Source organism: Macrosteles quadrilineatus, unplaced genomic scaffold, assembly GCF_028750875.1.
Source record: "Macrosteles quadrilineatus isolate MER2022 unplaced genomic scaffold, UCM_ALF_1.0 Scaffold_3__2_contigs__length_128488019, whole genome shotgun sequence".
Taxonomy (NCBI): Eukaryota; Metazoa; Arthropoda; class Insecta; order Hemiptera; family Cicadellidae; genus Macrosteles; species Macrosteles quadrilineatus.
Genome location: NW_026542596.1, coordinates 29,268,468 through 29,285,166, shown reverse-complemented (window position 1 = coordinate 29,285,166; position 16,699 = coordinate 29,268,468). Strand labels below are relative to the sequence as shown.

The 16,699-nt window shown below is 33.8% G+C and overlaps 2 protein-coding genes across 5 annotated transcripts in view; one reads left to right on the top strand and one right to left on the bottom strand.

The window, feature by feature from the left end:
• The window catches only part of LOC128989065 (uncharacterized), a 47,178-nt gene extending 40,336 nt beyond the window's left edge, over positions 1-6,842 (bottom strand). Inside the window, exons 1-2 of the mRNA XM_054410921.1 lie at positions 6,387-6,842; positions 3,352-5,841 (exon numbers count right to left, since the gene is read on the bottom strand). Coding sequence (XP_054266896.1) covers positions 3,352-5,841; positions 6,387-6,842 — 2,946 coding nt within the window. The remainder of the gene's footprint in view (positions 1-3,351; positions 5,842-6,386) is intronic.
• Positions 1-16,699, top strand: part of LOC128989714 (leucine-rich repeat and immunoglobulin-like domain containing-NOGO receptor-interacting protein 4) — a 150,460-nt gene that overhangs the window by 122,180 nt on the left and 11,581 nt on the right. The gene's annotated exons all lie outside the window — the stretch shown is intronic.

Below are 16,699 nucleotides of genomic sequence, written 5' to 3'. Positions count from 1 at the left end.
CTTAACGTACTGTTTTCACTAGAAAAATAAAACAAATAATTTGTTAAAGAACGGTAATTTTTATTGTTAAATAATGTCGTATAAAAAAATAAAAAAACGTATTTACAACAAAAACATCTGTTTTGGAAATTACTTTGCGTTTCCAACCCAAAACAATTTAGGTTTATAGTGTTTTTAAACTGAAACAGTCGCAATTATCTAAAAATGTGTCTAACATCTTAATACTGTTATACTATCATAATATTTTAATATTAATTATGAGATTTTTTCTAACACCATATAAAATCATTACTCCATTTTTAACTACGCATATATCCAGGAATCAAAAATCTACCATTACGTAGTACGCCTATTAACTATTATAATAGTAATAATATCACATTACTTGTAAGATATCCCGTGATCAAATTTAAAGCTTTTTCCCAACATCAGACACTTCAAGTGTAATGGATATATTTGTGGTGTTCAAGAATCCATCAATAATTTATCTTTCAACAAAAAATGTAAAAGTTTCAACAATTGGAGAAGTTTAGTTCGAGCATGTTATTGGAGACAAAAAACAATAAAATGTTATAAAATGGGTGATTTTTATGTTCTCTCTTCAGCTAAGCCGAATAAACCTCAGATAGTATAAAGCTTAAGTTACAGTTTATTCGTAAATACTTTTATTCACTGATTATCAAGAGCAGTGTGTTTTATTTTTTGGGGATGACTTTTCAACCTTGGAAGATGTTACTAATAAACACTTTAACGCACCAAACATTTCCTCTACGAAAACAAATCAAGCACTACTAAGTAACAATTTATTCAAAAGCTAAATATGGTAACAATCCAAGATTGTGGAAAATTAAATGGCTGAGAAAAGTGTTAAATCCGTTCCAAAGAAACATTCCCGGATGCAAAGAGTTGTTTTGGAGGAAGTGAAGTTCTGAAGTAACGCAATTACATGACGACAATGCCACAACACGAACCCAACTTGTCGCGTTTAGTCCCGGAGTGTCTCCGAGACAACGATTATAACTGTAGATTACATCTCCGTATAGTGAAATTATAGGATTCACAGTATATGGTATTGCTCTTGGTAACTGATGTTATATTAGATGGCTCATAGATGGCTGTCCAACGATTTCTATGTGAAGGGGGAAAGTTAATGTAAGCAACGACTTTTAATAAATGTACAATGTACATTTTCAAGGAGGAAATATGTATTTATTGAATTTTGTAGGAAAATTCCAGGCTAGATCTCCAACAGATAACAATTCCAATCTTTCGGGAGGTCTGCTGTGCTACATGCGAAACACAACAAAAATAATCAACAATTTATTTTATAAACTAGATAAAATATTTTTTTTAATATTGATAAGTGTATTACATTTAATCAGCCCTAAAAATGTCGAAACAACTACATTTAGTGCTTAACTAATATATTCTTTTAGCCACTGTAGAGCTAAAAATCAGCTTGCCTGGAATTGGTTAGCAAATCTCAATAAGAAATATCGTATAGCCACATAAAAATAACGAAATTACTATTTATCATTTTATTCATTGTTATTGTTTTAAATCTTCACAACTATTACAAATAATCGTAAATCAATGAAATAAAAAGAATGCTTCCACATCGCTTATTGATTTCAACTGCGGTTTGTCTCTAAAGGGCCGAGCGTGACATTTAGTCCATTTCCTGAAGTTGATCACATTGTGACATAAAATCAAGTGCCTTGGAAATAAAAACTGTAACAAACTGTTTATACAGTAATGTGTAATTTAATTATTGCGCTATACACTGTTGGATTAATATTATTTATTTATTTTTTCTATCTTTTTAAAATGCTATTTTAAGCTTTGTCTTTAAATTCATGAACCAATTTAGCTCAATATTGTGTGTGTTTTTTTATTAAAATTTAACTCACATTAAACTGTTTGTAATACTAGAACAGTCAAAGGGGATCTGCAGAATATTTAGTGATTGCTAAATTAATGTTAACACCAATTTTTTAATAGCCTTTGAGGGTAGAACATTTCTTTCCCGCCGAAACGTGTTACAAAATGAGTTTTAACACTTTTAATTTTCCTTGCATTCACGTTTTTGGTGAATGAAATTTTCAACATTTGTACCAAAAGTTCCACCACCAAAGTTTCAGTGGAACCAACAACCAGACGTGATCGCTGATTGGTCGATTGTTTGGTCTTGTTACTTTCATCCCTTATTTACGTGCGGACAATACACCCTTTTATACAGGACGCATGATCAAATTAAACTTATTTTCTATATAAAATGATAATTTGAATTGAGAAGTACTGGGTGATGGATGATTAAATCCAACAAGGATTTTTAAATCTACAAGACAAAGTACTCTAACATGAAATCAAACCAAATGAGGAGTAGGTCTAGATTAATTTAGTTCATAAATAAGATTCACAAAACATCTAGTACTCGTGACTACAGAAATGTATTAAATAGACTTTCCTCCTTTTGCGATGGATTGAAAGGAAGTGAAGTAGTATCTGAAGATTGGCATCGATTTCTTGTTTAAAACTTGAGTTTGTTAAGATCTTCAATTATTCGCAATATCTTTGAATTTAATTCAGGGTTGTAACATTTGCGTTATCCAGCGAGTTCTCTCTTCCATTTTTATAAGCGGTAGTTTAAGGAGGTATTGAATACAATAAACTAATTAGTTCTTGCATAATAATAGATATGGCATACAAAGGAATAAAAATATACTGTTTCATTATATAAAATGGATAATGATTTAATTAATCAAAAACATGTCATAGGTTAGAAAATTGTATTAGCTAATAGAACTTTTAAAGTAAAGAGTGAGACAATAAAAATCCATACGTATGAAATATGTTAGATACTCCCTAAGTCATAATGTTAGGTGTATTATTTTATTTAAAAACCACCTCTTCTTTATAATATGTTATGGAGATGTTTTAACTCGATTGGCTATGGACTAATAAACTTTGCAGTGAAAAAAATATTATACCAATAATTCAATTCAATTCAATTCAATTCATTTATTTCCACGGTAACACCATTTTTACAAGAGGTACAGTAAGTAGTAGCTATCAAACTCAAATTTAACAACAAATAAAGGCTATTCTGAATAAATTACAATAACAAGAACAAGAAAAACATAACAATGAAGATGGAAACCATGATAAACTTTTTAAAACAATAACAAAACAAGACTTAACAACACAATAAATACACGGTTTGGAATCCTCTAAGCAAGACATACATGACAAAAACAGATATAAATACTAAAGTGACAAAAATAAATAGCTGATCGAAGGTTGAACACAGTGCCGTTAACATGATGTAAGCATTAACTACAAATTATTTACAGAGAAGAGGCGACACAGATTGGAGCGGAAAGCAGCCACGCTGGAACGGTGAAAATCCAACACTGCGCCGACCTCGTTGCCGACCCGCAAAAGGCGAGGGATAGTGCTTCGCTGTAAATATACAGTATTGTAGTGCCTCCGCTCAAACGTATCCTTGGATCTTGTGCGGACAGGAACGTGGAATGGTATTCCTCCCAAAAGCTCAGGGCAGTCGATATTTCCACTTACAATCTTCATGAGAAACAGAGCGTCCGAAATTTTCCTCCGATCTTCCAAGCAGCATAGATTAAACTGAGATCTGATGAGATTCACGGGAGCATCAAGGTAGCGATATCCCATTCTGCAGCCAAGGACCCTAATGAAACGAACTTGAACTCTCTCCAGCGAAGATATGAGTCCAGTCTGATATGGAGCCCAGACAGGAGAGTTGTATTCGAGGGTGGGACGAACCAGTGCACGAAAAAGCAACACCAAGGCATTAATGGAGAGTCCTCGAGTGAAGCGGAAGAGAAAGCCCAGAGTGGAACTTGATTTGTGGCAAATTTGTTGGATATGCTCTCCTGGATGAAGTGTTGGAGTAGTTATTATGCCAAGATCTTTATACCTCCAAACTCTACGCAGAGGGTCGTCCCCAAGAAAATAGCCATGCTCATGAGTGTTCTGACTGCGAGAAAAGGACATAACGACACATTTAGAGGTGTTCAGACTCATTGAATTGTCAATGCACCAATTCATCACTGCATTTATTGATGACTGAAGACGAGTGAAGTCTTGAGCACTGGAGATCTCTAAGAAAAGTTTTGCATCATCCGCGAACAGAAGGAACTCAGAATCCAAGGTGTCGCCAATGTCATTTATAAATAAGTTGAATAGAAAGGGTCCGAGGTGAGATCCTTGTGGCACTCCAGATGGTACGTGGATGGGGTAAGAGTAAGCAGTCCCACATCTAACTTTTAAAGAGCGTCCCTGAAGGTAGGATCTGATAAACTGAAGCAGAGGTCCAACAAAGCCTAGGCCTTCAAGTTTGGCGAGGAGAAGCTTGTGACTAACCCTGTCGAACGCCTTAGCGAAGTCCAGATAGATGCAGTCGACTTGGTTGCCTCTTGAGAAGGCCGAAGTAATATAGTTTTGGAAAACGACCAAATTGCTTGTAGTAGATCTCCCAGTGCGGAAGCCATGTTGACGAGGCGAGATCAGTGTTTTAAATTCAAAATCGAGGCCATCAAGTACTAAGCTCTCAAATACCTTAGCTACCGCATTTAAGATGACGACCGGTCGGTAATTTTCTGGTTTTGCACGGTTGCCAGATTTGAATAAAGGCACAATAAAGCCAGATTTTAAGCACTGAGGAAATATTCCATTAGAGAAGAAAATGTTGAAGAAGATGGCGAGATGAGGAGAAATAACAGTGCTGCAAGACCTCAGTATTGATGGGGGGATGCCGTCCGGACCAGCCCCTTTGTTAGGATCCAGCTTTGAGAGTTTTTCTTCAATTGCTTCGGCAGAGATGCGCCATGATGATATTGTCTTGAAATTTACAAAGTCGAGGTTTGGAGGATCTTCATCTGACTCAGTAAAAGTTGACGAAAAGTAGTCAGCAAAGGCGTGTGAGATTTTGACTGGCTCCACAACAACAGAATTATTTACAAGGATTGAATTAGGACTAGACGACGTATTCCTCTGTTCATTGACGAAATTCCAGAAACATTTAGGGTTGTTTCTAATGGAAGTATCCATTCGATCAAGATGCCTTTGACGACACTGGGCGACCATAATGGAACATTGGGCACGAAGTAGATTGAAATTCCTTAAATGGGATTGGCTGGATGTTATCTTGTACATTTTATGGGCTTTTTTCTTCAAGATAATTAGGCGCTTCAAGTCCACTGAGAACCATCGAGGAAACGGTGATCTACCAAGCTTCATCAAGGGACTGCATGTAGATACGGCATTCGTAAGATCAGAACAAAAAGCTTGAAAATCCACTTCAGCAGACTCTATGTTGGTCGTAGGATATGAGAGCTTAGAAATCCAATCGTATACCATCAAATGGTCACAGCGTTTAGTGTCAGGGATGAACTGGATACCAGTAGATGAGGTCTGGTCTTGGATGGATATAGCCATTGATAGTGCCGGATGATCTTCCTCCTGGGGGATTAGAATGTCAAGAGCCTGCTCAACGGTCCAGTATGATACAGATGAAAATATCAAATCAAGAGTAACGCCTCGTTTGTTAGATGTGGTATTCAGTTGGTTGAGATTGAAAGTTGAAGCAAGGTCAATCAACACTTGAGACGATTTATTCACACGTGCCCCTTCAAACGAAGTCCAGTCAGTTGTAGGTTGGTTGAAGTCACCAGTGATGATTATTCCTTCAAAGAAGTGGTTAGAAAGGATCTCTTCAACTGCCAAAGAAAATTCCTCGTAAGCGAGAACATTTGCATTTGGCGGAATGTAAGCAGAACAAATTAGGTAAGATCTCGCAGAAATCTTCACACCAACAAAAACACATTCAACAGTTGAAATAGAAGTACAAAGCCTCCAAGAAGAAAATTTGTTTTCAACAGCTATCAGACATCCTCCACCAGATTGTTTATCACTTGTAGCTATGGACCTATCTTGCCTGTAGATATTGTAGTTGTGAAGTTCAAGTTCAGGAGATGAGATGGCGTCATGTAAATTAGTCTCGCACAGACAGATAATATTATAAGAGCAAGTATTCACGGTTACCTTCAATTCTTCCAGTTTGGTTCTAAGGCCATTTACATTTTGAAAGTACAAAAGGACGTTTTGAGTGTTACCGTGGAAGTTTAGGCGTTTTTTGGACTGGTCTTAAATAAGGTGGGGGCTCCGTTTATGTACTTTATAGTCAGGTCTTTTTCCCCTTTTTTAACTCTTTCATCTAGCTCATCCCGAAGTTTCTTTAGATGAGCTCGCTCTTTTTGTGTTCGATCCCTTGTCATACCAATCAAGGGTAGATCGGGATACTTTGTCTTGACGGTTTCACTTGAAAAAGTGGAGCACAAGCGTCTGACCAGAGCAGCATCCTTCAAAATGACTTTTGTGGGGCGAGCACTGTTTTCCGAAGACTTGCCCACCCGAATGCAGTTCAACCCATCAAAAGAATTGTTATCAAGAAAAAGACTTAACACCTTTTTGACCAATTCTGTGTCATGCAGGACTCTGGACTCAACTGAGGGATTGGGGCTTTCTGGTAAATTGTAGAGCATAATGTTAAAAGAACGCTTTTCCCGGTCTTTTAATTCGGCAATAATATCTTCAGATCCAAATGAAGGGGCAGAGCTGGTGCTCTCCAATGTGGTTATCTTATCTTCTAAGGAATTGATGCGGTCTTTATTTTGATCAATCCTAGCTTCCAGACTAGCTAGTTTACTATCAAAAGTACCTATTTTAGTATTAATATCATCGATCTTGTCTGGGATAGAGAGGAGAGATTCAACTTTGCCATTAAGTGCGTCCAACTTATCCATAACGTTATTTAATTTATCCCAGATTAGTCCAGTAAATCTGTCAAAAAATATGGGGTTGCTGTGCAAAAGGTCGGGTAGTTCTGATTTTTGGATATGTTGTTAGTATTGGGCCCATAACATAAAATCCAAGTTATCCACCTCGAGATGCTGCCGCTCGCCGCGGGGCGCGCCACTTGTTATCGAAATATCAGAAATATGGCAATTCCTATTGTTTTTCACTCAATCTCGCGAACCGTTGATTTTACCGAAAGTTTTATATTATTACATTAAAGAAGAATAAATTTGTGACAGTTTAAGCCCAGCAGCAAGTATGTAGCGTAAATAATGGTCAAAATACAGACCATCAAAATAAATAAATTTTCCAAAGACCGATAAAAATTGTGGTTTTTTGAAGTTTTTTCAATATTTCCACAATATAGTTGTTTGAAGCAAACACCGTATTGATTTAGAGAGTATGCCAGTTTATTTGCTATTAATAGAGAATAAATGAAAGTATGAATAACAATACCCCCACCTCAGCAGACCTGCAGACTAAGCGAATTTCCATTTGCTTGATTTGATTTTCACAAACCTATTTAAATATCATTAGGTTTAACTGGTGCCTAGGTTTGCTGCTACAGGGAGGGTAATATAGTATATAAAATAATAATAGTACAGTATGTTAAGAAACAAATAAATGTACCCAATTTTATAAAAATGTGTCTATAAATAAGGAAAAAAACAATAATTGAAAATCTTCGCTATTGGAATAACTTGAGGTTTTTTAAATTTACATTTTTTAATTTTCTCCGTAACCAATAACTGTAAAAAACATTCTAATGTACTAAATTATTTGTTTTTAAGCTCTACAAAATTCTTTAATGATACGATTGTAAAATTGTATGTTTTGCGGGTTAAAAATGAAAAAAATATTCTTACCGGCAAAATACCTAACGAACGGAATACAAAATACCTATGGCCTTATCATGCCGATCATGCTTTGCGAACTCGTTTTAATAAATAAATGTACGTGTGTATGATTCAATGATTCAATGATTTATATAGGCCATTATGCAAAAGCAATAGGCTAAGTCACTTACAATACAAAGTAAATGATAAATAGTCCATTTCTTGATTCACAAATAAAAGTAATGTTTGTACCAAATTCCACTAAATTGGATGATTTTTGGCAATCATCGTGCTAACGGACGATAATAACTTTTTTGGATACAGTTTAGTAAAATCTTTAGTTTTTTTTTACACAGGGTCTCCAAAAAACTTACCTAGTTTGAAAATTTATTTATTTATTGTACTAGATACAAACTACTGTTCAACGACTGATACCATAGATAAGGCTATGCTGATACATTAAATGAAAGGTAATAAAATAAAAGTTATTTTAACACTATCACACCTCAATATGCGAACCATTTGTAGCCTTGCAGACATGCAAGCTATTTTTACTCATTTTTATCATTATTATTTTATGATTTGTATTATAATTTATTACCAAAACTATATTCAAGGTCAAATAGGTGTACGCAACTCTTTGCCAACGTACGAAACTAAAACTTTGAAGTATACTCTACACAGCACGAAATGATTATTACTTATCCATTTGAACAATCGTATCGTGAGTTATGTTTAAAACTATGGAGTCTTTTTCGGACACCCGGTATATATATATATTTATATATGTTATAACAATTTGAACCAACAGTATTTTTGGCCTCTTGGAATACCAAAATGAAAAAGTAAATCGGTCCCGGGTCTAAGTCTTACCATGAGACCTACTGTAATAGCGTATTCCCAATAAGGGAAATTTGCTAATAATCAGCATATCATTTATATTGAATGGTGTGTGTTGAGGAAACCACTATTGAATCTTTTCATCAATTTCGTTGTCTCGAGCAATGCGAGAATGGCGCACGTCAACGTGTTGCTCACTGTTAATGTTCAACTGACGTCATTTTTTATAATATTTCTCAACTTCCTACAGATTTGATGAGGACGGATCATCCCAAGCGCCCATCAAGTTACAACATTTTGTCTGTTATCCCTCGTCCTCGAGTCAATCCACCAGAGCTTTTCATTGTCTTTATGAGGGCCTGTTCGATGGCCTAATCAGACCAAATTCCACACCAGAACTTGTCTGTACGTCTTGCAGTGAAATTTCCGATCTTTGTGAATTTGTTGTGTTCTTCAATATCAATCCTGTATTTTAATTCATATTCAGTATGTCCTGTATAGAACATAAATAAGGCCCACTTGGCGTGGAAAAATTACCCGCTGCATGGAAGATCTGTAGAGTGATTGTAATTGGAAGATCTTATTTGCCTGATCTTTCAGCCTCAATAAACTGTTAACTATGTTAAACTGTTTTATTTTGTTTTCATGTAAAGGAATTGTACCCAAAGCTTAGCTTAAATGTTTATGACGTATACACATTTGACAGCTTTGGGAAGAGTAGTTTTGCCGTTGAAGGTATATTTTGAAGGTCAGTTTTTCGGCATGTGAACCTACATTTATTAAAACGAGTTCGCGAAGCATGATCATTGAAGTATAAGACAAAACTTAGGAAATTAATTTATGTTTTTAGAAACGTACGCGAAATTCTTAACATTAATGAAATAAAAATGTTATACTATGCATTTGTCCAATCGGTACTTCATTATGGAATTATCGTATGGGGAGGAGCTAGTAGCAATATTTTAAAGCCACTGTTTGTTATACAAAAACTAATTATTCAAATAGCTTTTTAATTCAAAAGGCGTTTCCCTAAAATTATTATTCAAAAACACTCAATTACTTTCGGTGCGTCAACTTTTTATCAAAACTTTACTTGTATATACATACTCCAATCAAGATTTGATAGTGACGCCAATCACACATAACTATCCCACCACAAAAGCTGTAAATGTAGGTATGCAGGTACCCCGAGTTTTCAAGTCGGCAAACTTTACCAAAGCTTGTTATATTGCGATTTTTTGTATAGGAATATACCATCAGAGATTAGAGATCTACAGGTATCTCTTCCAGTTTATAAACGTTCGGTAAGCAGTTGGGCTCGATCAGTCTAATACACTTATCAGTTCAGTATACAATACATAACAATAATAAATACACAAGTACGCCAAACAATATTTAGCGTACAGACATCAGTAACTGCAGCTCCATTCACTCGACTACCTTTTACTTAGCACTAACTGTTCCTGTAGCTGTTACATAGCTTAGTTGTAAATAGTATTTTGAATTTTGTATTTAGTTTGAATTTTTAAGAATATTTCTAATTTGATTTGTAATAGAGCTCGTCCTGCGCACAGGTCTTTTACGGCCTATGCGGGACTATTGTTCGTATTTTGTATATGTATATATTGTAAAACATTTTTGGAAATAAAACAGATTTTGATTCGATTTGATCAGGTAATGGGAACGGTTGCTTTATGGAATTTTTTGTTAAGAACGGGTTTTTCGTATTTTTGACCCTTAAAACATACAATTTTACAATATATCTCTAGACCATTTTGTAGAGCTTAAAAACATAATAATTTAGTAATTTAAAAAGTTTTTTTACAATAATTGGTTACGGAGAAAATTAAAAAATGTAAATTTAAAAAACCTCAAGTTATTCCAATAGCGAAGATTTTTTTATTATTGTTTTTTCCTTATTTATAGACACATTTTTATAAAATTGGGTAAATTTATTTGTTTCTTATCATACTATTATTATTTTATATACTATATTACCCTCCCTGTAGCAGCAAACCTAGGCACCAGTTAAACCTAATGTTATTTAAATAGGTTTGTGAAAATCAAATCAAGCAATGAAATTCGCAATGAAGCAGGAAATTCGCTTATTCTGCAGGTTTGCTGAGGTGGGGGTATTTTTATTCATACTTTCATTTATTTTCTATTAATAGCAAATAAACTGGCATACTCTCTAAATCAATACGGTTTTTGCTTCAAACATTCATATTGTGGAAATATTGAAAAAACCACAATTTTTATCGGTCTTTGGAAAATTTATTTATTTTGATGGTCTGTATTTTGACCATTATTTACGCTACATACTTGCTGTTGGGCTTAAACTGTCACAAATTTATTCTTCTTTAATGTAATAATATAAAATTTTCGGTAAAATCAACAGTTCGCGAGATTGAGTGAAAAACAATAGGAATTGCCATATTTCTGATATTTCGATAACAAGTGGCGCGCCCCGCGGCGAGCGGCAGCATCTCGAGGTGGATAACTTGGATTTTATGTTATGGGCCCTATACTAACAACATATCCAAAAATCAGAACTACCCGACCTTTTGCATACCAAAATGTCTTATTTTACTGGACTAAGATGTCAGCAGAAGTAATATTTGCCAGAGTAACAATAGCTTGCTCACTCTTATTAAAATGTGTTTACGATAAATATAACTGAAACATGATACAGTAAACTAAATTGATATTTCATTTGTTAGAACCATGTCTACGTCCTATGTTAAGTTCAGCCTCAGCAAGAAAGGCATTTACAAGATTGAGTTACAGCATAGAAGCCAAAACTCTGACAAGAAATCTATGTAAAACCAGCTTAGGACTTTGTGGCTTTGCATCGAAGACGATACAGCCGGCCGGTGCTGTTGCATACATATCTTCTAAATGTAACTCTAATTCAATGTTTTGTTTCTAAGTTTACAATAATTGTAAAGAATGTGCCTAAACTTTTCAAGATATTTTATAGACATTATGAAGTACACTAATTTTAGATAGAATATTTTAATGATGAGCCTGAAAACTAAGCTTTTGGTGCATTTAAAAATATACAGTATATTTAATAAAATGAAATATGTTTAAAAAAAATTGGATCCATATAGTCAAAGAACAAATTCCTTAAACCGTTTGGTAAAATAAAATAGATTTAGTATACAATCCCACTACACGATTGATTGGAATTGAGATCATTGATAACTTTGCTAACTTAACATTGACAAGATCCTAATGCTCAATACGATTGTTAGATGTTCCTAATAAAATATAGAACTTCACTGTTACACTAGCAAACTATGAGTTATAGTATATCAATGTGGAGAATGTATTTGATCATACATAATACGACATCGTAAAATTGTAAATTAACTCTTTTGCCATAAATATTGTCTGAAATCAAAAGACAACCACTTTATGTGATTCTATTTTATTACTTAAAAAATCTTTTATTAGGTAGTTCAAAATATTGAATAATAAATCATCATCATAAGATATATTATTATTAATGAACATAATCTCAAAAGGATTGCTGTGGTTAGGTAAATATACAGTAGGGGATTTCGTTCCTCAAAGAACATTCCACTATTGATTAATTCTCCATTGCTCGTTATTAATTATCCAAATGGATCACAAAGCAATCAAGCAGATGGAGTGAGATTCCGTTATATCTGCTGGCAAAAACATTGTCATACTTATAACCGATGATAACATTTGTTGTAATAAAGAATGGCCTGTAAGTAGGTGTGAATTATGCAGAAATGTGTTTATCGGGTTAAATAAAAACAAGAATCAAGAATAACAGTTTTTTTTCTCTTGTTTTTGAGATAGCCTCCATTATGTTTTGTATCATAGATTTATGTCTTATCTTTATGAATTTTGTCATACGATTTATGAAAGTTATAGCCCAATTGTAAATGTTAATAATGATACAATATTTACAAAATGGCAGATTTTATGAAAACATATCTAGAAGACTTGTATTTATAATCAAAAAAATACCATCAAACAACCCCAAGATCCAAATATCTATAAATTAAAAGCTGAAAATCACAATTTTGGTTGTGCAGACCAAGCAAAACAGAACCAATTAACACCACATACCAAATTAATTATTGTCCACTGGATAATAAGCCTGGATAAGGAAAAGGTCAGTCTGTCTCCGAACCGCGGCGTGACTGTAAGCTCCTCGCAGCAGGCCTGAACATGTTGTTATTACGATGTTCGTAATATCAATATTAACTTTTTTAATGCCTATGTGTCGTGTCGTACACATGTTTTTTTAGTAACTGAACCATGACGAAGCCATTCGGTGGAATAAACTTCGCTACTCAGCTGAGGATGACACACTTGTGTCGAAATGTTGACTGGGATTCACCATCCACAATTTTGAGCTGAACGACGAAAGTAATATGTCTTACGATAATTAATTATCTCCAGCTCAGGGGTTCAAAAACGCATTTTAATAATTTAGACCCATCTAAGTTGATAGCCCACCGAAGCCTTTAAAACCCAGTTATATACGCTTTCAGAAAATAAAATAAAACAATTTATACAGGATGTCCCGGAACTCTCTACCGATACTTTAGGGCATTGCTCCTGGGTAAGAAACATACCTAAATATCATATTTAAAGTCCTTAGTTACTCACACAGCCACCATTTTGTTTTTTCCAGTTATTATTTTTTTCTAAAGAATGGTTAAACATGCGAAATGGAAACTTTACACAAACATTTATGATAACTAGACAAAGCTACAAAAAAATTATAACGATTTTTCAAATTCATAAAACAAAATGGTTAAAGAAACAAAATTTTAAAAGGCCGCCATTTTGTTTGATGTATTTGAAAAATCGTCATAAATTTTTTGTAGCTTTGTGTAGTTGTCATAAATGTTTGTGCAAAGTTTCTATTTCGTACGTTTAACCATTCTTTAGAAAAAAATTAATAACTGAAAAAAAGCAAAATGGCGGCTGTATGAGTAACTAAGGACTTCCAAACAATTTAAATATGATATTTAGGTATGTTTCTTACCCAGGAGCAATGCCCTAAAATATTGGTAGAGAGTTCCGGGACACCCTGTATAAGGCCTATAAGTTTATGCTCTTAAGTTCCTTATATTGTTTATGTCGTTTTAGTTAAAAACTATATTTAAATACATTCACGAATGCTATTCAGATTTATCCACATTGTTTGGATGGATTCGGGATTCAGTAATATATATTTTTCAACCAATATCCAGAATCGTTTAAAGGGACGGTAGTTGAATATTTCATTGAGGGTGGAAATAATTTAACCTGAAACAGTGGGAAGAGAAAGGGAAATCGGAAATGGCTTTGCCAATTTATTCACTGCGTTCCGATGGGAACTGTCTTTGTATCGGAATTACAATAATTGCTATTATCACTGCGTAGATGGAAATATGATCAATAACAAAACCATAAGCATGTATTTGGATTTCATACTGTATAGTAAGTAGTGTGTGTAATTTCATAGGTTCAAAAATGCAAAAACAAAAACAATTAGAGAAACATAATCATAGTTATATTTCAGTTTCGAGTTATAGCCTACTGTATTTCCACTAATTTTTCATTGAATTTGGCTCAGTCGCAAGCAGATTTTAAAGCGATAAAGAATAATGTTTTCAAAACCTAACACTTTCATTTACAAGTATCTCCAATCCACTCTATTGTTGTATTGTTGGACCGACCCAAGTATTACTCGTACCTTGCTTCTTACACATAAAGTAAAGATTATGCAGAAATAAAATAAAGTCACCGAGAAAACTGATGCTGAAATGATCAAATATCGACAATTTTTAATAATAAATCGAACGCCAATCATTAAAATAAAATGTAATTTTACGCAAGGTATTTTTTCAAATGAGTGATTGGTGCAACGTTCTCACTCGTCTAAGATATATTTTCTACTCTCAACGCCATTACCTCTGACTTGTAGCCGCAACTATGTGGGTCAGGCTGCGGTCTTTACATTTCACAATTTATACCCAACTCTTGAGAGAGGCCTGTCAAGTTACATCCCGTCTTCAAAACCTATGTTTATGTTTCCGGCCGTGATGAGGAAGCCCAAAGTATCCCGTAGATTCTCCGGATTTTAGGATTTAGACTTTTTAAGGCAAAATTTTACAGTTTCGATACAAAAAAAATAGAATACCCGTCGTTAAATAGTGTGTGAATTCTAGACCTATAACGGAACAAAATTTAGTTTCAAATTAACAACAGATAAGATTTGTTTTAGTCTTAAATAATTTTTTATTACTATTTAATATGTGTCAAATTGTAGAAAATAAAATATACTAATTTACTACTAGAAAGATTTATAAAATTTTTAAGGATTATGAAATTATACAAAATCATTGTATTGTTGTCTGTACGTATATTCCATTTACGTTTTAACATTATAAATTAAAGCTAGAATTCTCTCTAGGTTTGACTCCATGGATAATAAATACTATCGTATATTGAAAAGAACCATTTCAGCTTTTTAGCAATTTGGTATAAAGAGACTTTAAAAACGAGTAAGAATTAAATAGCAGAAATAGGTTCTATACCATTTATGAGCAGCACTTTTAGTAATTGATCAAATAGACACAGTATTTTGGACAAACGATAAAATCTTTAACACTATAAGAACACTTTATTGATTTGTATATGATTTTGAAAGTTACACATTTTTTACAAATGAATGCGGATATTTTAAAACACATTAAAGAGTACTTTTTTCAGTAAAGTAAATAACGAGTACTTTTAAACAAACCATGGTGTTAGAAATACTTCGTATGAAAACATACTCTCACATTGACGACAAGATTCAAGAAAAGACCAAGACTGTGAATATCTTTCTGATTCTTATGTCGTTTGAAACCAAAACTCTTTAGGGTTGTACTTTATCAGCCATTTACATTTATGTAACGTCACAAACGCTTAATGTGTAGAGATAAGACTGATGTCACCGCCTCGCGTGATAACAGTGTACTTAACTGCGTGGTTACCACCACCATCTTTATATCGTCATTTAGGCATTCCTTTATTATTTACTTTTTATTTTATCGTGTAATTTATTAGTCTACTATTAAACATAATTTTAATACAACCCTTTGGTTACAGCATTTTACTTGCCTATTTTGATAGATAAATGTTAACGGTAGTGTCATTCTGATGTACTTCAGACACGTTTAGCTGTTCTACTTCTTGTTTCGGATTTGATTGCAAATAAGTTGGCAAACGTTATTAATTTGATTTTTTTTATATTTATGAAGTTATGGCCTATGCATGGATTTTGTTAAGTATAAGAATTAATTGAAAAGACTTGCAGAGACCAAGTTGCGGCACTAGGGAGTGATGACAATGGATTGGTTATGTATTTCCCATGTCAGTGTGATATTAACCTACCCAGATCATAATCTTTTAAAGTTTCAAAGAATTTTTTAATTTTTCTTTAGATTCTCTAATGATGAAATTGAAAAAGTGCACTTACAATTTTGGGAGTCACATCCATCAATCTTTACAATACGGATTGACGATAAAGTAATTATAAATCACAGAATTGGACATATTTATTTTATTTCCATATCAAGGATTAGGGTAAAACTACTGGAATTTAAAAAGTGAATCTCATTGCAATACAACACAGACTGTCAAACTACGATAAGTTAAGTTAAGTTAAGTATCATATGATTCGTTTTTATAGGAGGAAAATCGGTCAAAACTGTGTGACAAATGAGGTGTGATAATGAGAACGTCTCGATGTAGGACTGGCAGAGCTGCAGTTGCGATAGCGTCTGTCACTGTCTGGATTTGTCATCATCAGAGCTTATCTCAGTTCTCTTTCTATCCTCGCTGTCACATTAGTCGCAAACATTTGCTTGGAAGAGAGTATTACTACTTGATGTAGTAGTTATTTTCTCGATTACTATAAATTGGTGTAAAATACCTGCATTTATGCGATCTTGTGTTGTAGCTGAGTTGCTACCGGTTTCAACTCACATTGGAGTCATCTTCAGGCAGTTATAAGATGTCTTCTCGCTTCATTCGAAGGTCGTCAATGGATAATAAATAAATAAACAGAACACAAACACGTACACGGACATAAAAAAGAACATTTAAAG